The sequence below is a fragment of the Ooceraea biroi genome, chromosome 8 (assembly GCF_003672135.1).
Source record: "Ooceraea biroi isolate clonal line C1 chromosome 8, Obir_v5.4, whole genome shotgun sequence".
In the NCBI taxonomy this organism is placed as follows: Eukaryota; Metazoa; Arthropoda; class Insecta; order Hymenoptera; family Formicidae; genus Ooceraea; species Ooceraea biroi.
Genome location: NC_039513.1, coordinates 12605050 through 12632284, shown reverse-complemented (window position 1 = coordinate 12632284; position 27235 = coordinate 12605050). Strand labels below are relative to the sequence as shown.

Sequence of the window (27235 nt, the reverse complement as noted above, 5' to 3'; positions counted from 1 at the left end):
CTCGTGAATTTTTCAATTAATCACGAGCGAGATCCGCCCGCGTTTCCCTGAAGCCCCGAAGTTTTCAACGCATTCTTTGCGGACGCCGCCGCGCATTAATACCCGGCCGGTGATTAGCCGGGACTTGGAGGCTACCTCATCTCATTTATCCCCTTTTTTTCTGTCTCCCACCATCACCCCAGCTGTTTGATACCACAAGTCATTAAACTCTGCAGCCCGCAGCCGTCCCTCCGCGTTACCACCGCGCCCCGTCATTCGTCTCTTCCTCTGACGATTGCCCTGGGCACCCGGAGATTCTGAAGGCTGATAAAGCGACAGGGCTCTCGGCTGCGAACGGCCACGGCAAGAAATACCCGAGGATTAGTTTATTAATGGCCACCGGGCGTAATTATCGGCTGCTGCGCGTCAAGGTGGATCTTTCGATGTTCCGTTCCGAGCAGTGGCTGATCGCGTCATTTTCGCGATTCGATTTTTTTCATTTTTCTTTTTATTTTTCGTTCTCTTTCTCAGACCGGGAACTTATCGGCCACCCTCGGACACCCGCGGCCGTGCCCTTAAGTCGGAATAATAACTTAAGCGGCACCTGAACGTTCATGACTCGCAGCGCGGCCGCAGGAAATAATCCCTTAATGCTCTCCGCGCGGCTCATCCTGCGTTAATTCGAGATAGTGGTACGGCAGAGTACGATAAGTCAGGGAAATCGGATCCTCTCTCTCTCTCTCTTTTTCTGTGTTGCTCTCTTCTGTCGTCCCACCCCGTCTCACGCTGCACCCCGATCGTTCTTTAATTATTCCAGTTTCTGAGCGGATTCCTGGTTCGCTCGACGAACGTGAGGTGAATTTAATCGGCAACTTTATTAAGTCGACGAGTGAAGCGGATTTCATTATGGTCGCGGCCATCCTCATCTTACTGCCCGCAGTCGCCACCCCTTTATCACCCGCGCGTTCCACCGACAGTTTAATTTAGAATAACTTATGCTGGCTTATCAAAAGTTGAGCCGAGTCGCAGGAGCGAGTAGCTAAATTAAAACGCATTATTATTCTTTTATTATGATGTACACTTCTTTTCGTATTTTTAAATAATACTTTAAAGGGAAATAATGAATCGCGTCAGCCTCAAATTTATTTCGTTCCTTATCGTGATAGACTCGTTGCATCTTCTCGTCGGCGTAATCTTTCATCAAATATAATTTATAATCGTGGCGAAGATCACCACCACATGCCTTTCCACTTCTTTCTCTTGATTTATAAATATTTACGTCGGATTTCCGAAAACGCGCGGGACCGTTTGTGCAGTGAGGGACCACCGCAAACGAGACGGCGGTCCGCCGCCATCTCGTCCGGTGTTGAATTACTTCGTCGGTGGGTCTCGAGTGAGGGCGAAGGGCCTGATCCCTCATCGCGCGAAGGCGACACCGGCAGGATGTCAGAGAATTTTTGACACTTCCCTCGAGAAAGTGGATCACGAGGAGAGTATCCGCTTCATCCGACCTGCAAACATGCACTCGTAATATTTCGAGCCCTCATACCTTTGTGTGAGGTCTTTGACATAAGAAAAAGTATTATAAATAATAATAATCACATTTATTCTTATTTTCATCATTTCTGTTTCATATTTGATATAAGAATGATGCATCAAGTACTTTCTTTTTACTTTCGAGCAAGAAATAATTGGCAATCAGTTGTTTTTCTGTTTGTTATGTTAATGTAAATGCAAATAAAGGACAACGACACTTTTTTTATAATTCCTCTTTTTCGTTTTCTGCTTGTGTCGAGATTCAGGCGATATTCCGCAGCTTCTACTTAGAAACTATAACCCTACATTGCTACCTGTCAGCTAAACAAAAGTCCATTGTTATATCGAAATTTGGCATCATCGCATTGCTACGATGGTAAGTCGATCCTACCTGAAGGGACCCACATAGCTGGTCGGAGACCAGTATGTACCTGAATCGTGTCGAAAGTGGTTTCGTTCGCATTTCCTTAAGCAAGAACAAGTTACTACCTTGAAACCGCGAACAGCGACTGTAGAACTCGAGAGTTCCTCTCGAAAAAAATATTTTATTTATGTCCTCTTTCACATCACAAACAGGACAGAAGAAGATCCATAAAACAGATCAATCCTCAGTAAAATCTATCAATTTCGAGAGGAAACTCAAAAATATACAATTCTGCAAAGTACCTCGCATGTACAGGTCGATCGTTCTAAAACTCCTGACACGAAGCACTCCATTGTACACACGTCGACTACCTGTAGCCGTGTTACACGCGATAAATTAAAAGGAACGTTGCGCGGGGCCTGAAATTATAATGGACGACCGAAAGTGCCGTGGTTCGGCTTCACAAAAAGCGCAAATCGCGGCGATTCGGCGACGATGGTTGACGCGTGACGACAGCGCGCCGGGTATAATGAGATTTTGCCGGAAGTCGCGTCGAAGAAGGAGGAGCGAGAGAAGAAGGCTGATGCACCCGGCTCGGGTTGTCCGTACAGAAGCGCATCTCCCTCTTTCTCTCTCTCTCTTCCTCACTTCTCCTTGCTTTCTTTCTCTCTCGCCCCCGACGCGCCCCCGGGCCCCCACGAACGAATCTAATTAAACGCTAAATTGTTATTTTAAGTTTAATAACGACCATAATGATCTCGCGCCCGAGCCAGGGCTCTGTTATTATCTAGATTGCATATTTTCTGGTAGATTAAGTTCCTCGAGCAAGAGAGAGCGCCGCGCTCCCGGTAACCGAGCGAGATGCAGCTCCGTCCGCTGCTGATGCAGCAGCAGGAATCGCGTAAGGGGAATCGCCGTGCAACGCCACTCGCAAACTACGCCTGCCGGCGCATACAACGGACCAATTAGGCCGCATCGTTGCCCTCGAGTATCTGGAAGCTCCCTGTGTGTGCTGCTTGCATAAAACCGCCGATGCGAAAAACTGACGCTCGAAGAGCACTCTAAGAAGCGATGCGAAAGGTCGCGCTCGACGCTTATCCGACTCGAGCGCGACTCGCAACGCCTAGATCAGACTTGGAGCTCGGAGTTCCGAATTATTAGGAGTGTGATTTAGTTTTGAAGGGTTTTGCAACAGATGGCTGTAGTGTCAGTTTGTTCCAATAGCTGTTTCCGATAACTGTTGTTTCTTACAGTCTTGACATTATCCATGACATTTAGTAGCATTATAGCAATAGATGCAATAACAGTCGTGTTTATATCATCGTAAAAATGCAACTTCCGAAAGCTCTTTAGCATTTTCCACATGCGTTGCTTTTGTTTTTTAATCAAAAGAAAACTGCGGCTGACGGTTATAGAATTCTTGTGGAAACTTATGGTGATTCTGCCCCATCAATTAAGACGTGTGAATACTGGTTTAGACGCTTTAAAAGTGGTCATACTGATGTGAAGGACAAAGAACGCTCGGGACAACCAAGAAAGCTTGAAAATGCAGATTTGCAAGCATTATTGCACGAAAATCCAACACGATCCACTTCAGAACTTGCCAGAGCATTAAATGTTGATCGTACAACAGTTACGAAACATTTACATGAAATGGGAAAAATTCAGAAAGAAGGGAAATGGGTTCGACATGAATTATCGGAAAGTGCCATTGCGAACCGGTTGAACATTTGCATTTCGTTGATCGCCAGGCAAAAAAAGAAGAGTCTTTTGTCTCGGATTGTTACTGGGGATGAAAAGTGGATCTATTTTGATAATCCGAAACGCAGAAAATCATGGGTGGATCCAGGCGAACCATCAACATCCACTCCGAGACGCAATATTGACGGTTGAAAAGTAATGCTCTGTATTTGGTGGAATAGTGTACTATGAGCTGTTAAATCCGCACGAGACTGTCACGGCTGATCGTTATCGACACTAATTGTACAAGTTGAAGCAAGCATTGGATGAAAAACGACCACCAATTGCGAGTAAACGACGGAAAGTGATTCTTCTTCGTGACAACGCTCGACCTGACGTTGCGTTATCAGTGAAAGAAACACTATTAGAGCTTGAATGGCAAGTCTTACCGCACCCCGCGTATTCTCCATGCGATTATTATTTGTTCCGGTGGATGCAACACGCTTTAGAGGATACACACTTTCATAATTTGGAAGAAGTGCGAAAATTCGTCGACGAATGGATCAACTGAAAAGAAGAGTGATTTTATCGTGGTGGAATCGATCTCTTGCCAGAAAGATGGGAAAAAGTTATAGAAAAGGAAGGAAAATATTTTGATTAAGGTATTCATTCATTATCATATTTAAATACATGCGTTTTTGAGCAAAAAAACCCTCAAAACTAAATCACACCCCTAATATTTCGAATTACTCCACAGAGTATCCGCACGAAGTGAAATTTCTGCGTGACAGGCGAGAATTCCAGTTGACTCTGATACTCGCGAATCTTGGTGGTTTGGAGCAGGTGAACCGCTGTTGGTTCCTTTGAACGCTGACATGTGCGCGACATGGCTTTTCAGCTCTTTCAATGACCACTCGCTCGAGTTGTGGTACGTGTCGGTCTCTCGGAGAAGCGATTCGTCATCTCTCTTTCTTTCTCTCTCTCCCTCCGTTATTCTCATCGTGTCACCTGATCGCGAACACGGCGCGGCAATGCGTTTCTTGCAGTCGAACACGTCGCGACTTCTTTCCCGCTCTGCACGCCATTTCCCTCGGTCCCCTTTTATCCCCCATGGGTCAGTCACGACGACAGGCGACGGCAATTACGCCATCGGTGTCGGCAAAACCGTCGGCGAGTTACACGAGTGCGGTATGCGGCTCGACGGGGGCAAAAGCAGGGAGACGCCTCTTCATAAGCTCGCGTGTACTCGTAATCACGCCGATGAGGAAAGGAACGAGTATGTCACGGAGCTAATTGCGCGTATCGCTTCGAACATGGGGACGGACGATCGAGAAGATATTTCGAGTGCTTTGGATAAATGCATCCTTAAATTTTCGCGTATCTCGTGCCGCTGCAATTATTGCCTCGAAATGTCGAAGTTTGTATCGGACTGTACGCATTTGCGTCCAATTACCTTTACTTTGAAATTTCTATATAATATTAATATTGTATGATATAGTATTTACTATATACCGTGTCTTGTATCACGGTCACGCGGTACCCTTGATAATTTTCAAACGGAAATTGGAAATTACAGTCGGCATTTTTTGTCAATTCTTGTAAAAGAAAATTGAGATTACCGTGCGATATAAACAATGCAAAATATAGCAAGCAAAATGAACGCGGTATCTACCAAAGTACAAGTTTCATTACATGCGGGGAAAAGAAGGGAAAAAGGTACAAAGAGAAAGAAAGAGAAAGAGAGAGAGAGTGCTTCTAATGAAGCACTCATTTAGCGGGACACGCCGGATAGCCAACTGCGCCCGCAGCAATTATCTCATTGCAATTAGAGGGGCTACTACACGTATCTCCGGGAAAAGAAGGGTTCCGCGGGCAAAACGCGATCTCCTTTAAACGAACCGTCGTCGTTGTCGTCGTCGTCAGTGCTCCAAGAATGTTCTACCAGCATGCTCCTTCTTACGGTCGAGTTAAGTCGAGTCTAGAGAAGTGTTCTTCCTCGCTCCTTCGCCCCGCGCCCTGATGGCGATGTCTAAAAAGTGCCGGCGAGTTCGCCAATTAAGGGACACTATCCTTGCCTGTCGGCTCGTTGCGGCAAAAATGCCCCACGCGGCATCGAACGGGGCCGTATTTAGCTATTAATTATCATGCGCACTGCGCTCGCCGCTTTGCCACGGTTTTTAAATCATCGGACGAGGCATCGACAAGAAGGAAGACCGCACTTGCGGTCTTCCCTTTTCTCAGCGTCGTTCACGTCGAGGACGGGAAAAAGTTTCACCCGAAACGGCGGCACGTGAGCGTGTCCCGATACCGAAACCGGATGAACTTTCACCGAGGGACCCCGCAAATTCACGAAATTTCATGGCGCCAATTATCCGGCAGGACAAGACATCGAGACGAGACGTGCGAATCATTATCACACGGAAATAAAAACAGGTAGAAATGAATCAAAGAGCTGCGTCAATTAATGTTGAATATTAAGCTGCTTTTAAGAGACGATGCACGTGATATAAAGATCGCCGTTAGGTTTCACGTCGCGTCAAGCGTTACACATCTTGCATTTAACGGGAGAAACAAAATGACACGAGAGAGATGAGACAGAGGAGACATTTTCTAATGTTACACCCTACTTCACACATCGCTTACAAACGTCTTTGTCTTGCCTGTTCCAGGTTCCCCTTGCGAGCACGACGGTATCTGCGTGAACACGCCCGGCTCCTTCGCGTGCAACTGCACGCAGGGATTCACGGGTCCACGATGCGAGACCAACGTGAACGAGTGCGAGTCACATCCGTGCCAGAACGAAGGCTCCTGCCTGGACGATCCCGGGACCTTTCGATGCGTCTGCATGCCTGGTAAGTAAAGCCAAGACCCTATACTTCATCTCTCTACTTTGGACGATTACGGTGTCCCCCTTTCGACGTTTCGTCCAATGCCTTTCTCTCTCTCTTTTTCTCGTCGCGTGGCGAGATGCACACGCATTCCAAAAAGGAACACCGGACGCACAATATATCCCGCCGTTTCCTTGCGTGACCGCGAGATACGCGCGAAGATGCTCACGTTCGGAGACGCGCCTCGGTCGCTTTCACGACGGCAATTTCGCTGCGAATTGTTGTTGTTGTTCCGCTTATATCGGCGCAAGTAGCTTCCATGTATCCCGATGTCGTTGCATGCATCGCGTCTCTCGTAAAAAGTCTCCTCGTGAAAGTCCCAATTATCTTCGGAAGTGCCGGCTCCCTCGAACGCGTTCGAGGGATCGTTCGTTCTCGCGGTTCTCGAGACGGCGAAAACGCAATTCTTTTTTTTTCCTTTTTACGCCTTCGCGTGAGTCGCTCGCGCCGAAGCGAGAGAGGGTTCCTTCCGTTGGAAAGTCCGTGTCTCCTTACGGTAACGGTGAATCACGCTATTGCTCCTTGACAAAGAAAAAAGTAACCGGCCGAGAGTATAATTAATTTTGAATCATGCCAGAAATATTTTATAGTGCTGACAGCAGCAACAGTAGTCTTTGTTTCAGGCAAGAAAGAAAACGTGCAGCTGTGCAGTCCGCGATTTTCACGTTTCCGCGAAAACTCTCACGAGGGGGAGGATCATGAGATGCGCACGTTCTCGTCGAGATATTCTTGGATGTTCAAAAGATCGCGCGATGTACAGAAGACGCGTCCTTGTTCTAAAGTGGCGGCGACGTTTCCACGATCCGGGCAGAGATCCTCGCGAGATGCATTTTCGCGGGAAATCGCGAGATGCGAGAAGACGCGCGAAGAGACGCGATCCGCCGCGCGTGATAGGCCGCCGCACCGACGGTCCCCCCTCAAAGAGGGCCCGCAGTCGCCGGTAAATTCTTTCAAGATGACAGTGCGCCGCGGTTCGCATTATCTGATACACAAGAGCCGCAAGAGAGCAAGAGAGAGAGAGAGAGAGGAGGGCAGCGACCGGTAACTTTGCACCCTCTAACGCGGCGCGTCGGCGCGCGTAAGTCAGCCTTAATTGTTTGACGCAGGTGGAACGAGCAGCGATCTACCCCTCGGTCCCTTAAAGGGCTCAACCATAGGACTAAGAGATCAGCGCGATCGATAATTGATACGATCGACGGTGTTTGCGCGCGGCGTCGCTGCCAATATCGCGGAATCGCGCGAACGCCGCGAGGTATCTTCTCCTTTTCTCGTAGTTTGTGTTCTTCTCCTGCTTCTCGGAGGCTTAAATCGCCGTTTATTTATGATGAGCACGAGCCGGTCTTCTCGTGGAACGGATAGCGAGAGGATGTAACGGAGGGGGATATAAACGGTCGCCGATTAAACGATGGCGCAGATGGGTGGTTCGAAGAGTCGTTCATATCGGCGCAATTAGTCTCTGTATAAACCGCGATTTTTTTTAAACTTAGTTTAAAAGCCTAAATTTGCCAGTACTTGTACTTCCATCTTTCGCACTGGGTTACTGTATTACGTAACGCACATGAAACCACAGTGAGAAAGAGAGATGTTCACGATGCACCGATGATTAGGGAACGGTCAGTCGAATTCTCAACATCGAAGGGCAGCCACGATTCGAAAGATCCCGGAGGGAATCGGGGGTCCGAAAAGCGAGGTAACAAAAAATGAGGTACTCCCGGACCCCCGAGCGGACCCGTGCTGGTGGAACGAGCGGGCAGGGGGGCCAGCAGCATAAAATATGATAGCGGGATTCGCGAAATATGAGACTGAGACGACGAGATCCGTTGCCCCGGGGCCCGCGTGGGCCCCTACGGGCCCCCGTGCGGACACAAAGGCTTATCTTGTCCCTCACTCCGCCATTTCGGTACTCCACCTTCGCCCCCTTTTCTTCCTCGTTCTCCAGCCACGTCTCGCCGTTCCTTTGGCTCCTCGTCCACCGTCTCTCCTCGAGCCCCTCTCATCTTTTTCGTCCGGCCCTTCGTCGGTCCATACGTCGTGCCTTCCTTTCTTGTCGGGGCCCGCTGTCCCGTAAAAGGATCCGCTAAATAGCGCTAAGAGCTTCGAGGAAAGAGGATACTTGGGCATTCAGGATTTTGCACGACCGGCGAACCGGGGCCCGCAGCATCGGCGACGGGCCTCCTGCACGTATTGTACCTCCGCGGACCCCTTTGTAATTGCCGTTCGCGCGGCCCACCACCGCACTTCTTCTGTTTCGAGTTGCACGCTGCGTAATGAGAGAAGCTCACCTCCCTGTGCCCCAAGAAAACCGTCGCTCGTCCAGAAATTAGATCTGGATCACGACCCACGCGAGATTATCGTTCCTCCGTCTGCGAATCGTGCAGCGACTGGCACCCAGATGGATTATCTGGACCGAGTACATCCGATCGCGACATCCGCAATATCCTCCGGAATGTCCTCCGCGACGTGATGATCATCAGATCGCGATATTCAATATCGCAAATTTTTACAGAGGGAATCGGGGGTCCGAAAAGCGAGATAACAACCGAAAATTTCATCTTCGAGAGTAGAGTTTCATCAAAAAGATTGCTAATTAAGATCTAATCAGAGAGGAAGCTGATGTACCATTTTTCTAAGATTCTAATAATATTTTAATAACGTTGCACGTGCAGCAGCATTCTCCGTTCTTCTCTTGCCGGCATGTAATTTATACGGCGCTTCGCACGCTGTAATTTCGGTACATACAATTTCGTTAGCTCGCGATTCGGGATCTCGACAGGCACATGCGTTATCGCGTATCGCGGTTATCGCGGCGGTTGTGCCCGGCGTATTGTGCGGATATACGCGCTTCGCCGATTATCCGCGTATAATGAAGAGGAGGAGTGGCGCGAGATCTCCCGGTGTCATTGACGTACGAGAGCAATTACGACGCTATTGCGTTTTCCACAGGGCGATCTGATAGTACCGGCTCTCCTCCCAACTGATGGATGCTCTGCGGTGCGTGCGCGTCTCTGCTCCCTCTCTTTCTTTCTCTTTCTTTCCTGCTCTCTTTCTTCCTGGTGAAAAATGCAGATTAATAAATCGGTAGCGCCCGGCCAGCAATACGCCGCGGATTGCATCAACTCGCTATTAAACAACAGGCGGACGTAATGAGTCGGCCGGTCCTCCGACGGTCGTTAAATCGCCAACCGACGATCATCTTTGTGTCGTACCTACTATCGGCGTAACGACCACCACGAAGAAGACGCGAGGCAATCTGAATCGCGACTCGGTTGCTTGATGATTTCGACCGGAGAGATTCCTCGATCCGAGCGACCGTCTGGTTCTTTTCTTCGTTGCGAACGTCGGGGTGACTTAATAAATCGCGTTGATCTTAATCGAGGAGGCTCATATTTTTCGAATTTCAGTTGCAGCGCGCAACTGAAAGTATAGATAGACGCAGCGCTGGTGCGATGATGGCGTCCAGATTTCATTTAAGAACACGATATTTATGTATCTGTTATTAAAAACATTATTTGATTAAATTTCGAAAGAGTCCTCTTTCGCAGAAATGCAAAGCAGATCCTTGCGAGTCGTGAACATCTCGAGACAATTCCGTACTGCGCGATTCACGTTTTCGTTGCAGCTCGGGCTCTTTCATTGTTCCCGCGGTAATCTAGCAATCCGACCGTAAATGCGAATGAAGATGACAGAAAGCCGACGCCATGCGCGGGGAACCGCTACAAATCGCCACGCGGACACCTCTCTGCAGCGCAAAGCGAGACAATGTTATCCGCCTCGCCATCACGCGCGACTACGCTTCCAAGTGTTCACACGGAACAGGAATTCTCGGGACGCCGTTCCTCTGTCCGTCCAGCGTGCTGTTCTGAATCCAGTTGCAACTGCATTCTGCTTCTCGGGAACGTTTCGCATTTTCCGTTTCCCATTTTCCAGCGTAAATCTCCGCGTTTCTCGGACTTGCCAGACTGTCCTGTTGCTACGAACTAGACGATCGATCGTTGCGCTGCCCGAGGAAGGTCCAAAAAGCGGCTCCACAGCACCGAATTGCAATCGAGACATATTTTACTGTCACGCGCGATCCGCGCGGGCGTTTTCTTCTTCCTCTTGGCTTTGTCTCGCGCCGTTCCTTTTGCGACGCGCATCGCATCGCGGAAGATTTGTTGCCGCCGTGGACCGGCCAGGGAGATATCTCAATATTCGCGGCTTGATACACCCGGCACGCACACGCACGCACAGCGTGCACACTCCGCGTGCCTGGCGGAGCGACGTCCAGTTTCACCGGACACGCGCAGGGAGTCGTACGATACATTACTGAAGATGTAGATTGCTCGCTGGGTCCAGCAGCATCCTTCCATTGTCCACGAGACGGACAATGGCTGCCGTATTCTGTTATCTCGCAGTCTTGATTCGCGTCGTGTGCTCTTCATGGTCTTCTTCCCCGCAGTAGAATTTAACTGAATTGTCGGCTTCATTCGTTTAATTTTTCTATATTTAATCAAATTACATTGTATATGATATCCACGAGATACTTATACTTGAGGTACAGGCTCCACGCTGACGAGAACAATGGTAGTATTATCTGAAAGTCTGAGAGGGGCTCCTCTTCAGTCAATGTACTCGCGTTGCTGAACTCGCCGCGACTGTCAGTTAGCTGCGAGCGTGGCTCTTTCGACAAAGTTCGGTCGGACTAATTAAGTGGGCATAGCCGGGCCCGCGAAACGAGGTATTCATGCTTTTGTTTCTCTCCGATCGGCAAGAAAGGACAGCGGAGCTGGTCCGTCGAAGCGGAGTCGGATGCGCCGACTGTCAAGGAGTGACGGCACCCTCCCGTGCGAGGGAGACGCGCGCATTTATTGTCCGAGACCCCTTTTGTGAATGCCCTTTTCACGGACACTCGCGATTTCCTTTTTCTTCCGCGTCGCTCCGCGCGCGTGTTCGGCTCACCGGCCACTTCATCACTCCGCCCGGCGAAGACGTCGATGCCATTTTTATCGTGCCTCCTGAGGAACAATACCGGATCTCGGGCCGTTGCCCCGCCGAATAACGACGGCATCTACCGTTGATCTCTTAGTCACGAATCTTGAATATTAAGAGAAGAATTCTGCAGTAATTTAATTTCGCATACGGACGTGAATTTTCCTCGAATTTGTTACATGTTAAGTATGGAATTCGTTCGTGATTATTATCCAGATTATTATTATTTTATTATAATATGTTCATTTATTTTATTTTTTAATTTTACATTTTCTATTCGACAGAAACTTGGTCGTTCTCTATTAACGAATTGCGAATTACACTTTTACAATTCAAAGATGAAGTAGCGGACGCATTCGCGGGAGGAACAGTTACATAAATACGGTGCAGTACGTAAAAGCGTCGAGGGCCCGCGCCAAGATTCTATCTGAGCTTACCCAACACGTCCGCTAAGTCTTCCGCCGGACTTTATCCGCTTGATCTGCGCTCGCGGGTCCTCCCTTCATTCCCTCACCCCCTCGTCACCGTACTGTTTTCCTTCACGGCCATGCCCCGCCGCCTTATCCGCCTCTATCTCTCGCTCCTCTCCGGTCCGGTTACATCAAAAGCGGACGAGAAGCTCCAGAAAGGCGGCATCTAAATTACTCCAGATAACTGTTGATTAAGCGGCTCGACAGAGACAGATTTTGGGAGCAGTGTCATCGGGAGGAAAATGGATGCTCTTTTCCTTTCCCGTGTCTCACGAATCAGGAGGATAAATCTTAGCCATGTATGTATCGGGAGATCTCCTCGAATCAACCGCGGATCTGATTACCGTGATAGATGATGTCATCTTCCGATTTCGATCTGGGAATCCTAGCGCGGAATCCACAAAAAGACGCCGGAAGGAGAGGAAATTGTAATGAATGCACTCCGGTGGTTGCTGCAGAATGACACTGATTTGTTTTCGTAAAGTTGGAAAATCTATTGTATGTGCGTATGTTTTCATAGTATTTATAATACAACTTGAACATTTCTACAAAACGCTGTATCACAATTCGATAACGGATATAATCTTGCGGCGATTTGATCCGAGATTGATCGAGTTTAACCGCTATGGTGATCCAGGTAGCAGCGAAATGAGACAAAGTCCAGTAAGAGCGAGGAGGAAACGCAGACAGATCGCGAAGTGAGAGTGCATCTCGTGCCGTTGCTAACAAGCCGGATTGTCGCTCAGCAAGACGCCGTCCGTTTTGCGTTCTCTAGCGCGTCCATCTCGAGCAAGCATCATTCATCCCTGAAACCGTCATCAGGAACCTCGACAACGTCATAGGATCGCGAGCGTGCGTGCGCGTGCATATGCGCGTGTATGCCAGCTCGCTCGCTTGCACGTGCACCAGTAAATGCCTTGTGTTTTGCCTCGGAGCACTCGTGATATATGGCCACCATGAATGAGACGGACACACCGCGCCTTCTGGGTAACGTGTCTCTTCTGCATGTTCCTCCGCTCGTTACTTCTCCCCGTAGTTTTTTCTGCCCACCATGGCACTACCGGCGGGAGTTCTTCGGTGGCGGAAAAAGTTCCAGACGAGTACCGGTCCAAGATGAGTGCGAGGGAGGATGCTCCAGCCGGATATTCCTCTGCAAAAAGTGGCAGTAATAAAGCTGTTCTTCGAGGAGTGCGTCTGGGCAAGACATCCATGAGAGATTGACAGAAAAAGACATAGAGAGAGAGAGAATGTTTCATTAATATGATGCATAATCCTCGACTATTGAAAATCCTTTAAACACGCAAATGAAAAAGTTCTAGCCCTTAGAAATTTTTTCTTTTCCGAGAAGTTCTGAGTTGATGATATCATTATTTTTTATATTGCCTAGAGTTCTCTGTTATTGAAAATACCGTAAACTCAGAAATGAAAAAGTTCTCGAGTTTAAAATTTTTTTCTTCTCAGAGGAGTTCTGAGTTGATGATATTATTTTTTATATTGCCTAGAGTTCTCTGCTATTGAAAATACCGTAAATTCAGAAATGAAAAAGTTCTCGAGTTTAACATTTTTTTCTTCTCAGAGGAGTTCTGAGTTGTTGATATCATTATTTTTTATATTGCCTAGAGTTCTCTGCTATTGAAAATACCGTAAACTCAGAAATGAAAAAGTTCTCGAGTTTAAAATTTTTTTCTTCGCAGAGGAGTTCTGAGTTGATGATATCATTATTTTTTATATTGCCTAGAGTTCTCTGCTATTGAAAATCCTGTAAAACCAGAAATGAAAAAGTTCTAGTCCGTAGAAATTTATTTATTACTAGCTGGCGCTTGTTCCTTGCGCGCTCGGTATATTTGGAAAATATAAAGCATAAAGAACGTATTTTTTTGCGACGCGCACATTTTTAGAAGTTGCAAGACGATTGCACATAGTCTATGTTACTCAGGAATTGTTTCGGAATCAAATCATCGTCTTACGTACCTAATTATTTTTCTTTCTTTGCGCTTTTTTGCATGTCTCGCGATTACTACCTGCGCGCGTATCGGGTTCTTAGTTTTTTGACTGATCTTTTCTGCAGACTCCATTCGAGACCAATGCGTTATTTTTGATGGAATTACTTTGGACGTCGACAAAGACCAGCCTGATTTCTATAGGGCGGATTCTCTTGGCGGCCGGTGACTGCGCCAATTCTTTCGCCCGCGTTTGTACCTTGTCCTCCACCTCCTCCTCTTCTCTTCTTCTTCGTTCAAGGTGGAAATAGCCAATTTAAGGGTACAACGGGATCGGCGACGCGTGCGTGAGTGCATGTGCGAGAAAGTGCGCGGGGTCGCATACAAATGCGGCCTTAAACGCCGTCCCTGGATCCCGATGGTACCATTCCACACGGAGGATGGTTTCCTTTGCTTGCGTTCGCTTTCAGCGTGGGTCGCGCCGGCGACCTCCTCGACCGCCTTCGTGAAGTCGGAGAGTCGCGCTCGTAAACGCCGGGGTGGCTGCCAGCGAATCCAGAACGAATCGAAAGTACCTTCGATATTGTGTCGACGAAGGGGAGAGACCTCAGCTCGGAAACGCGTTCAAATCAGGAGACGGCTTGGCAGAACGAGAATCTAGTCCGATTGTCCAGCTGCTTTGAATTTCTGTCGGAATCGCGATGATTGCCTCTCAATGTCGCGTAAGAATATTTTATAAGATTGATCAGTGTGACAACGAAAAATTTTCACTAGATTTTCCGCGATTTTCCTGTCGTCTCGATGAAAATGGCAACGCGAGTGCAACACGAAGTTCTCGCCTGTTGCGTACTCTCGGCGTAAAATTCAACGCGCGTACAGCAGGCGATCCTCGCCTGCACAAGCCGGATTCGCAGGACACGGAGGAGGCGAAGGTACAACGACACTGCGGGACACATTGTCCTGTCGCGCGCGACGTTATTTATCTCGAACTGTCCCCAAGTTCTACGCCCGTTGCGGCACTCGAGCCGTGCATCGCAGAATAGAAGAAGAACCGGGAACGTTGCAGAGAGGAACGAAGTTATAGACTCTGCCAGAGCGAGAGCAGGATTCTGCGTTCTCCAGGTTTCACTCTTACTCCATAAATAAAGAAAAGGGATTACTCTTTTTTCACGAGGAACAAGCGAGAGATAAATGGCGAGGAAAGTCTTTGGCAATATAAAAGAAAGAATTATAACTCGACAGTCATCGAAAAGTTCCAAGGTTCATAAAACTTTATTAAAATATCGGTAAAATACCGGTATCACCGTGGTACCGTTCCGATTTCTTGCAACAGGCAACAACGGATACGTTACACCACATCCATACCGTGGGGTTCAATGTAGTCGAACACGCGGCGTGCAATTGATTGTCGTCAGTGGAGTCTGAAGTCATCGATATTCCACGGATCGGCGGATTGGAAGAGGAATCGCGACCCCGGGTCCAGGATCTCCCGCGTCCTCATCCGCGATCGATAATTTTCTTCCGCGGGCAACGATGTATGGCCTGTCCCACCGATCCACCGCTGATCTGCCGCTATATCGTTATACCGTTAGATCGCGGGTGGTAAACGGGCGGTGCGAGGGCGAGAGAGAGGCGAGAGACAATCCTAGATCCTCCCGTTGGATAATGGCGGGATGACGAGCGTAGCCTGATAGAAACCGGACGTTTGACGGATAGATAAGCCGACGTGAACACATACGCGTATAATACCCGCAGCAAACTGGTCCCGCTACCGAGAAGATGGAGATAAGCCAGTATCGGCATCGGTTTCGTCGTTCCTCCTCGTTTCCTGTTCGGTCAGCCTACCTTGATCGACTCTTGATCGCGGCGTTTGCAGAAGATTGCGCTTGCAACAACTTTACGCGTTCGGAATCTGAAAATGTTGATAAATCACGAGCGATCCTGAAATTAACATCACTGTCTTCAGGAAACTCAAGTGCGACAAGAAAGTAAATTGGAAACTTTACCCTGGCCACCTGTTGAATATTAAAATGATATTAGCGACGACGATAGGAAACTTTGGAGACGATAGATCAATAATGTAAATCTTGAGACACCGCTTGTGATTAATTTGCACCGTGGAATCCGCCGATGATTCCTCATTTTCGCAAATAACCGAGTCCGCCCAGACTCTTTCCGGTCGCTTTTTATTAATATCTCCCTGCCGCGATAAGAATCGAGTCGATCGATCAGGAAGAACCGGAGGGCGGAGGCACTGTCGTTATCGCGGCGAGGAAATTAATTTGGACCCCGAAGCGAATGCGCCGCTTTATTGGCGGAAGTTAATTGCCACAGAGAGGTCCTCTCTCTCTCCGTTTGTTCGTTAGCTTCTCTCTCTCTCTCTGCCTCTTTTTTCTTCTCCCTTTTTTATCATCTCTTCGTCATCTCCGCCTTTTCGTGTCGCTTCCCATTAAAGGCGCGTGCAAATTGGCGCTTTCGTATTTCGCTGGTGGGCCCAATTAAAAGGACAACCATCTCCGAGCGTTTAGCTGCGAGTGCCACACACCATCAGGCTTCTCGTCGACGTGCCATTTTTTATGCGCTAAACTGTAACTAATTATCAAGTTGCTTTGCATATACACCTCCACCTGTTTCTCCCTCCCTTCCAAAGTTTCATTGTAAATTCTCAGATGAAGATTCGGGATCGTTCTATTTTAATCGCCGAGATCTTACTGAGCCATTTCCGTCCCGCGATTGTTCTACGTTTTTTGCCTTTTTTTGTTCCGAGATATTCAATACGATTTGGAAGCGCATAAGCGCGGTTCTCGTCGTAACGCGAGCAAGCGTACGACGATGGACGGAGGAACGAGAAGGGAAAGGGCGTGAGGAATCGTGTAACACTGTAAATCTCCTCGCGCGCCAGCTTTCGGTTCGGCTGTGAGACGACCCCGAGGGCAGATCCCGCGTTTCATTACTCACCTCGTTATCGTAAAACGATAGTAGAGCTAGTTGAGACACAGAAAAAAAAGAGAAAAATTTTGGCTCGTTCCCGCTGACCGCCCTTTTTCTCTTTGCCTTTCGTTCCGCGCTCAATGAATGCTTAATCGGTAGCGGAACGAGCTCGATCGTATTGTTGCTATTCTTGCTTGACGGAAATTCATTTCTGGAAGTGTCGATGAACAGAGAATTATTATTTGTACTTGCAAAATAAAATTCTTATCAGATTGCGAAATTATCGTTCTCCATTTGGACTCGTCGCGTATTTGGCGTATTTGCGCGCCGCGATGATGTACAATATAATGCCGGGACGGTGAGAGTGCGCGCGCGCGAGGAGATCTTAATTTTTGATCGGCGATTTCATTGGGTTTCATTATTAATGCCGGTGGGGGATTAATGGACGAGCAAATTACAAACGGAGACGTGGCGCGCTCGCTCGCCTGCTCGCTCGCGCGGTGCCCGTTGCTACACATGTCGAATGATCGATGGTATCGTAGTATTTATTATTCATTACCGTTAAGTCGGACGTTTCGCGTACGCGACTCAGGGTCGGCCCGGCAAGTAATTAAGGTGATTAATGCCTCTCCTTAATTGTCGAACCGAGGGACAGAAAGGGTCGTAATCTCAGGCTGGCGCTGCGACTGCAAAAGTACGAATTTTATTGCGCCTCTCTCGGATCTCGGCGCGGCGCGGTTTTATGCGTGGCATCTCGCTCGGCCGGCCGCGCAAGCAAGCGGAGCAACGCGAGAATATAAAGCGGAATGGCGCAGATAGGCGACGCGATGACGCGGCGCGTGTGCGGCCCGGAAGACTAATTATTCTCGAGTTTCAAGCGATCTTTCCGACCCAACGTGGCTCGCACATCGCCAGGCACGTAAACGCACGCCGCACGCTAATGTTTTATCGATACGCGCGTGCAGTAACGTTCGCAGCTCGCTTTTACGCAGCGCGGATTAGCGCGCCGCGTTAATCTGCGTTATTGGCGAACCGGCCGCGCCGCTCGTAATGAAAGGTCGGAGCCTCAATAAGGCGACGCGTTGCTGCGTTATCGGCATCGATAACTCCTTTTTCTCCACTGGTTGCGTTCGAGTCTGGACTAGCATGGACTAGAGAGAGAGAGAGAGAGAGTCCCTTCGATGCACCCTCGCTATAAATCATTCGTCGTTATCGCGCCGTTTCCACCCGATCTCGCACCGGCTTGTTCCGTTAATTGCACTGTTTTATAATTTACTTTGGACGTTAGATATTTAATACGCCCGTAACTCACGCGCCGAAGTACTCGCAAGTGTTCCCCAACATTGCGCGTGTTAATCGACAGCGATCGCGGAAACATGATTAAAACGGGTCGGTGAAATGTCGGGATTGGTTGCAGTAAAGTTGTATGACATTGTGGATCCGCTCGATTAGAATCTGTTCGATTGAACATTTCTTCTCTCAGTTTAAGTGAGCGCGTTGTGGTTTCGTTACGACACGATCCAGAATAGCTTGTTCAGGCAAAAATGCGGTCGTTGCTTAGTCTAGCAGCCGAACGTTGTCATCCAAGTTGGTACTTCGTGGCTTGCGGTTCGGTTATGCAACTGTTTCCTAACATCTGTTTAACACGTGTACATAAAATACTAAATTTTTCTGAACATGGTATCTCTCTTTTAAAAGTCTTCGAGATGTAGGAAAAATATTGTGGCATTCTCATAATTAAAATATTTTTTTCCTTCGCATTTCCATGCTTTCCTTCACAAATATATAATTCAGAATTCATTTGCGCTGTTCAATTTTAATGTCGCGTTCGACATCGATCGCCGCCGAGCACGGAGTGTCGTAGGTATTTAACAAATCCTCTCGCGCGGCTTCCATTGCATAAAAAAAACAAAGGCCCATCATGATACCAAAAACCGCCGATCGTTAAGTCCGAATCGGTCGATTTAAGCGACGCCGATGAAGAAGCCGCGAGCAGGCCGCGATTGCGGTGGGCAAAGTGAAGAAATAAGGAAGAGTCTGCGGATCGTCGTGAGCGGTCGATTTTTCGTCTCGTGCTCCCCGGAGAGATTCTATTTAAAATGCAAATGCAATTGGCGACGCCATGATTCCTCTGGTTTTCTCGCTGCGAAGGAATTCGATCGCGAATGTGCGCCACGTACGCGCAACTGCGATTCATTTAGCATCGGAATTTCCCCTGAAACAGCTCACGTGTATAAACTGAGACGAATTCTCAAGTTGAAATCCAAAACGACGTTCTTTCCGTCAGGATTTCAGCCGAAACGACTCGCACGTCTTTATTTACCGGTCTAATTAATTTATTGCGATTCGTAAGGTACCCTCGTGATGAAATAAAATCAATCCAGTGTCAGTCCTTGGTCATTCCACATGGGGGTTTTTTACGATCTTATGGGTCGTTCTCTCTGTTTTACAATTCACTTTACGATTATTTACGGCGTCGGTATCGCTCGAGCGGTGAGGAACAGTTCAATCTCCGAGCCGGCAACCATGGCCGGAGGGTGTCCGAGTAACTAGATCCCACTTTAGGATGCTGGCACTGCAATTGATAGACGAGACGGTGGTGCAGCGCTATAACGAGGCGGAGCTATACTCGAGGCTATAACAAAACGCTCGTCGAGAATGAAAGAGAGGATTGAAGAAAGAGAAAAAGAGGGAAAGATGTTCCGTCAAGATCAGGTCAAAGTTCACCGACAGCATTCGACTCGAGCGTTGAAAATCGCGAGCGAGCCTTTCGATGATGCGCCCACCTCGGGATTCGTTGCACTCCTGCGCGTATCGATCGATTCTTCTCGAAGAAATTCGCGACTTCTTTCTTTCTTCTCCCAGATATTCCCCGGAGGGATATACAGGGAGTTGCTTTCGCGTAAAGAATTGTCGTAAGGAATTTATAGCCGTGACGAGACGGCATCTTCATGGTAGTTTCTTCAAATTTGATCCACCGGAATTTTCTCGCCGTCGCGATTCGAAACAGATAAATAATTGAGAGGCTAAAATAGATTTATTATAAAGGACAGTAACGGGTTTCGTTAGCAACAGCAGAAGAAATGCATCAAGAAAGATGCAATCGAGAATGCTGTTTGTTTTTTGGTGCCAATTTAGTTACAGGATGCTGTGCGAACTTATGTTAATCTGGATCTTTTATCTTTAAATCTCTCATCTGAAATCATTTTAATCTCAGCGGATATAAGCATTTCCTTTAACGCATGCGTGTCTTTTTCTGTTTCAGGTAAGTTTCAATGCTCCTTCCGTTGCCAGAGATCAGCATTTCCGGCTGGTTGTCGAGTGCAACAAACTGTGAGTCGGCAATTAATTAGCGAGAGGTGTAATTCCAAATTCGATTGACCGTGACATGAAACTAGCTCGCGTACCTTTTGCGGTCGTTATCGCCTAATTGTTCCGATTTAACTGTGCCTCTGTGATGGTCGTTTTATTATCACGACCGACGAAGACGCTGGCAGGAAATTGCGCCGGGCATAATCGTTATTGCCGTGGAAAGTACCGAACAGCCGGGTAATTTCTACGCATATTTCTACGCATATGCTCGTCCTTGACGGCTCTTAACGCACGTTATATGCGAGGCGTAATCGGCACTTTTCCGTCTCGCGATGCGTCCTTTTCTGATCCAAGTCTTGCAGTTACGCTCACTTCCGGTTTATATTTCGCGGTTACGACGCGAGTAATTCGTTCCGGCACGATTGAATGTACCATAAAACTGCCACGAAATCGTCAAACCTTCGCGCGATCTGTGAGAGAAATTAATCGATTGAGAAAATCATCCGGTAAGAGTAATTGATCGTCGTCATTAGTCTTATTACGAGGTAATAAATCCGTCTGAGAAGCGGAAACGATTTCGATTGCGCGAATAGGGACCGACACGTCGCGCACGACGATGGCTTCGTGAGAAAACGCGAGAGAAGACGCAGAAAAACGGACTTGAAGCGACCGTTCGCGTGCAGATCGCTTTGCTCTCATCGTCGCCCTCTCGTAATTTCAGTCACGGCGCTCACATCTCGAGCGAGCCAGCGAGAATCGATTTCGCGTTATTTCGATAATCCCGTTTAGCGGCAAAAACCGAACGCCTGCCGGTTTCCTCTCGCCCGCAAAAAGGCTCGATATCTACGGCGGATACCGTATCGCCTCTTCTGCACTTTATTTCCTGGAAACATAAATCTTGCGTCTTCGCCGAGGATCGCCGGAAGCAGCATCCGCATAAGAAAAATTGCGCGTTAAAACAATTACACATTATCATCGTAAAATTTAGTACTTACAGTATTTATAACAAGGATATCTCCTTTCTCTTTTCCATAAAATTTGCGATGGAAGGACCAGTGAGGAGTCTTTTCTTCCCGAGTTCACTCACAATCAATGAGGAGCGTTGCATTTGCATCCTTTGAGCTATGGATGTGGACGACTATAGTCGGCGTTAGGGACTAAAGTATTAAAAACGACGGCGAGCTCGAAGCTCGTTATTCGATTTCCGCCGCGAATCTTCTTCATTTCTTCATTCTCCGCTCACGTGCGGTCAGCAGTCTGCTTGCCGGTCCTTCCCGCAGCTTTTTCGAGCGTTTTTTTCTCGGTGTCCGTGCTACTCTCTTGCACTGCTCGCTGCTCCGATCCGATTTGCGGACGAATAGTTTTCACGATGACTGCGCGCGATCAGCGCGGCCGAAATGGTCCCGCGAACGACGTCGGCTTCTTTATTGGATTATATGGGTTTTGCTGGTCCCAGTTGGCGGCGAGCGGACTCCACTTTGGCGCCGCCATTATTTCCGTCAGAATCGTGCGATCCGCGTTTGTCATGGCACATCGGAAGCGGTTGACTTTTTACACGCCGCTTGGCCCCCGCAACCCCGTTTTTACGGGGCTTGATTTTCCACGGAAATTTAATTCCAGTATTAAACGACACGTGCAACATCGCAGATTCAATTGCTCGTAACGCGTGACGATTCCTTGACAAACTTTGGCGAAAGACATTCCTTTCCGCATCACCGCATCATCCACTCGAAGATATTTACGCTGAAAATCTACAAATTCGTTAACTTGACACTGCAATCCTTTTTTTGTTTAACTTCGTCGAGATAGCATGCTTTTAGCATTAATAGCATCTAAAGATATTACCGGACGATCTGAAAGTATACCTGAATGGCTTTGATCACTCGCGTGCACGGATGTTTGTTAGAAAGCTTCGTGGAATCTGCAGGCTGCGTTTAATCTCTAAATGGTCGCATTCCAAAAGTGGAAACATTCTTTTGTCGAGGTCCCATTCACCTCGCAGGTGGTCGCGTCCAGGTGGACCACCGTTCTCCGATCCCTGCGAACGCTCTCCAATCGCTCGTAGAATCGTCGCGCTGATTCCGCGTTCGCTATGTCGCACGATAATTCCATCGAATTTCCATCGATTTCGTTGCAAACTCGCACGAGTTCTATTAACCGACACGTTTTATGATCCGCAATCTCGCTTCAAGGAAGACGTATCTTGCTATATGTACCCACGTAGAAATTGCCGAGGTTGTTTAACTGGCCCAACATTGGCCTAGTATTGGTAGCCCAGAGTACGGCAGCGGCGTTACACTCCAGTGTCGGATCTGTACTGGCACAATACTGGCGGCCAGTACTGCAAAGAGTTGGCAGACAGTCTTGTCCCAGTACTTATTAAAAACCCGGCCATGTGACGGGCCATTATAAAATACAGACATGGACCAGTACTGGTTGCGAGACAGGCCATGCTTCGGCAACCGACACAGACCCAGCATTCGACTACATACATTGCCGATAATATATAACTAGCAACACAGGCGCGCGCTATAAATAAAATAAGAAATAAAAAAAAATAAAAATAATATAATAAATACAATTGTCAATATAACCGCACTGACAGCCACTATGACATTCTGACATTCGCAACACGAAGTTCAAGTCACACGAAATTCGTCGCGGAAAAGAGGCCTCAATATTCGACAAAAAAGAACTTCACGAAGTTAACACGCCTTTTTTAGAATAGGATTATAATAATATATTGATTCACCAGCGACCGATAGATGGCCAGATCAGGCGTGACGTTCTCGCTAGAAACATTTGCGTTATCACGTATAAATAACCATCCGGAAAACCGATTTAACATCTTTTTCTTTTAAACGCGATATTAATTCACGCGACATTTACAAAATGATTTTACTAATGTTGTTTGCATTAGTCTTTGTTTATAATATTTAAGTCACAAATACAAATTAAAAATAGTACAAAATACATATTATATATATATATATAAAATACATTTATACATTAATACATTAATTGGTCCACTTCTATGCCCAATGCTGGTGCAGTTATTTACCCAATACTGGTCCATATATTATTGCCAGTGTCGGATCAGTACTGGCAATTAAGGGGGTATTCTAGTGTAAAAGCGGAATTTGTATGCTATTTTGGTGAATTTTTTTTGAAAAAAGTATAAGGTTTTTTGAGGCAGGGTTTTCCCTGCTTATTCATACATATTTGGTGTATGTTTCCAAATTTTTGTATTAGACAATAACTATAAATAAGCGCTGCACATGATATTAAATAAGAACATGAAAAAAAAAGTTGGTCCATGGTTCCCATGATTTCAGCTGTTCTGCTCATCTGAAACAAAAAAACCAAAGAGATTCTTAATTAGTATGAGTGTGGCTATAGCAGGTACCAGAATGAAAAAAAAATGTTGAAAATTTAAAACATGACTTCATTGAGAAAATTAAGTTTCGATTTGTGCCATTTTTTTCACCATTGAAGGGCTGTAGAAATTCAAAAAAACAATATTTCGACTTGATTGTGGTAGGGGCTATAGCCACACATATACTGAAGATGTGTGCAAAAGCCTGAGTCAATTGATTAACTGGTTTTTGAGATATCATGGGAACCAATTTGAAAAACATGGTTTCGAGAAAAACACGTTTAAAGTTTTTCATACTGATTACATAGAGATAATGTTACTTACGATCAATCGGCTAGTCCAGGGCCATACAGGGGACATTCCTCTTGTTCGTAGAAGTCCTGCAGAGCTGATCTCTCTTCCCTGCGATTCATTCTCTGATCTCGAGAGAAGTTAGTGGAGCGCCGCTCCGAGCGGGTGATACGAGCTTCGTTCCGGGAGTTTGCGTACATCACCGCTTGCTGACCAATACTAACTCCCATCACGTTCATAAGTTTGAAAATTGGCATAAATCCTTTATTGAAAATTATAACTGCCAGGAATGTTGCTATTTCAACAACTTTCACGCCAGCATGGAGATGTTTTGGAGCAAAAGTCCAAATCAATGAATTTAGAGATTCATTGTACTATATAACCTGTACTATACAAAAGCTCCAATTCAAATGTACGACCTTCAAAGAATAACGATCTTCCGACCCTACCTAAAATACTAACAAAATGCTCTGTTGTGTGCCGCGCGGTCCAACCGCCGAGCGCGCGCCAGAGGTTATTTTCTATTAGGTGCTATTACTTTGTTAATTTTGCGAATCGGGCTAAATCTTCTCGCAGACATATTTTCCATACCATATACTTGCAAAATATGCCCAAAAAAAATTCGATTTTTCTGACATGCTACACTAGAATACCCCCTTAAGTACGGCATGGCGTTACACTCCTGTGTCGAATCTGTACTGGCACAATACTGGCGGCCAGTACTGCCACGATGGCAAACGGTACAGTCCCAGTATTGGACCGTTTTGAAATTTCTACGTGGGTAGCGGAGATCGAGATTGTCTATTCTGCTTTGCGTTTCGTTGCTGGACGAGCGACGAGTAGCCCGCTCGGCGATATTATTTATTCCGACTCGCTCATTGGTACGAATTTACGGCCGGTCGCGATCGTAAAATCTCCAAGGCGGTGCCTGAAATCAGAAAAAGCTGGTACCTTCCGTAGTCCTCGCCGCGGGACGCATCGGGCTTTGTAAAGAGAGTCCGTTCGAGGAAGGGTTATTAGATTGCGCTGGACAGAATTCCATAGATCTCCTGCGTCGTGAGTACCCATGAAGTCTTTACGTAACAGCGTGGTCATTTCACAGCGCTTCTTCGGTATCTACGATCTTATTGTTTTCTCCATGTACGCGTTATTAAATGCAGTGGTTTTCGAATACTACAGATAAGGAAACGGATATCCGTGAAAATCGAGTCTCGAACGTAGGCGATTGGTATCAGCAGGATTGCTTACAACATACCTTAAAATATTTGACACAGATTTTGTTTAACTAAGTTTGTGATCGGACGGAAACTTGCGAAAGATTAATAACAAGAGTTTCATCTAAGATCATGTCTATTATATTTATATAGTTTTTAACATTTGCACGTTTACCAGGAATTGTTCTAATCTAAATCTTTATGCGAACATCGCCGCGAGACAATACATTTATTGCGGATTCCGTAACGAAATCCTGAATTATCCCTTGCTCCAAGATATCAGAGAAAATCGGGTGACGTTTATTCCGAATGCGATGTAATACTAACGCTACCACGCGATCGTAATGGTTTATGGACGGCATAAAATCGCCCTTAAGCCGACGACTTTAATGGTTCACGACTTTTGCCTATGCAGATTTCGTGGTCGATAATCTCGTGCCCCGGTGCTCCGACCTCTCTCGATCGGACAGCAACGAACGGCGTTTCCACGGACCGGTCGCTTCCGCTTCGCCGAAGATCTTATCGGCGTCTTGATAAAATTAACGCGGAAGTCGTAAAAAGAATCTCCTCAATAATTAATGAAATCGGTTTAATTGAATTGTACCGAAATGTTTCGCGCAGCTCACTTTCGCGCTTAACGACGAATTTTATTTGAGATTTCCGCGCGAGAGCGTGCGTAGACGCTGAAGATGCTTGTACATACCGTGCGGAATCTCCGTTTCGCGTTCTTATCTCGAGCCATGAGGATACTGTGGCGCAAGTTTCGGAGAACTTAACGAGAGTAGCTTTCTAGAGACCACGAGCAGGGACACGGAGGCAGGGCCAGAATCGACACTTGAACACCGGCGACATTCCAGTCCTATCTCTTCTGGGTATCCCGATATAAATAAATAGACCTCCGTAGAAACGGCCGACAGGATTCCGGTTCACTATTTCTCGCATAGGGAAACGGGTCATTGGTCTGTTATCTCGTCACGAGGACGCGTCTGTTCAAAATTGGATGTTTCAATCTGAGATAAGGACCGTTTGCTCTCGGGATGCTAAAAAAGGCAGATAATCGGGAGAGAGAAAATTCGATTTGGATCATCCAGAATCCCCAATAAAACCGTACTTAACCGTTATTAGCTTTATCATTATTATGTACATACCTACATTATACACCTCCATCAACAACAAAATTAATGTTCACATTACAAAAGTAATTACAATTCCGCATCAGACGGCCAGTTAAACGAGCGCTCGGGTCGAAGTGCCCCGCGAGACGAGATCGCGCAGTTGCCTTTTTAATAAATCGAGCATACGCGGCCACATTGCAGAATAGTATTAATTATCGCTGGTTCATAAGGGAGCCAGAGAGAAGAAGAAGGATTAAGGAGCGCGGGGGCGGGGAGGAAGAGAGGCGTCTTCTCACAGCTGCTTCCGTGCTCGGGCGGATTGCGCAGGACCGCGCGTTGCATTGATTTAAAGGCCTCTCAAAGACACTTAATTGCATCCCCGTTTCAATAGCCGTGGAGGATGCGCCGGAAGCTCATCGCTCTCCTCACCGCTCGCCTCGGCCATTATCCTGCACACCTGTTCCCCCGCATGCAGACGCGAACGGCGGGTACCTAGTCCTTCGTCTTTCCTCCGGATCCTCCGGTTACCACCACCATCGTAGGCTTATCGAGGGTTCCCTCGCGTAATTCAGGCCATTGTGGCTCCGGGCGCGCGGCTCTCGGGAATTAGCACCTTCAATTACGCTTTCTTCAAGCCGTAATTCCGCGCGCCGGTCTGGTTCGTTACCGCGACGCGGAAATCCTCGGAGGCGATCCTCCGAGGCCGATCGGAGTGCCAACAATGACTCCTCGCTCTCGAGAGGAGTGAAATAAACGGCTTCTCGAATTGCTGTCAGAGAAATGAAGTGCGCACGATCGCAGAAGCTACGATCCTTTAATTGCTGGTAGCGTCGAGTCTCCGTCAAGCTTTGATCAAGATTGCACAAGTTGAACCTATTCGTAAAACGCAGATGTCGTGTATACCTTAATCACTCAATTTGTAGTAATAAGACAGTTGCAAAATGTAATTCTACAATTTTATACGTCAGTAAAAGATTAAAGTGCTTTGCGACGCAATGCAAATCAGAGCCTGAAGCAGACATTTCCCGTCGCAGGTCGGATGTTCCAACGAGGTGTCTAACGAAGTATCGGGCGGTATCAGGATGAGCGATCGTCGATCAATTTGGATCGCTACCGAGCGTCCTCAAAGTATCAATTTCTCGGCTGAACGTCGCGGTTAAACATTCGAGCA

The 27235-nt window shown here is 47.2% G+C and overlaps 1 protein-coding gene across 1 annotated transcript in view; it reads left to right on the top strand.

The window, feature by feature from the left end:
• Nucleotides 1–27235, top strand: part of LOC105276377 (neurogenic locus Notch protein) — a 237979-nt gene that overhangs the window by 165931 nt on the left and 44813 nt on the right. Inside the window, exon 8 of the mRNA XM_026971668.1 lies at nucleotides 6229–6411. Coding sequence (XP_026827469.1) covers nucleotides 6229–6411 — 183 coding nt within the window. The remainder of the gene's footprint in view (nucleotides 1–6228; nucleotides 6412–27235) is intronic.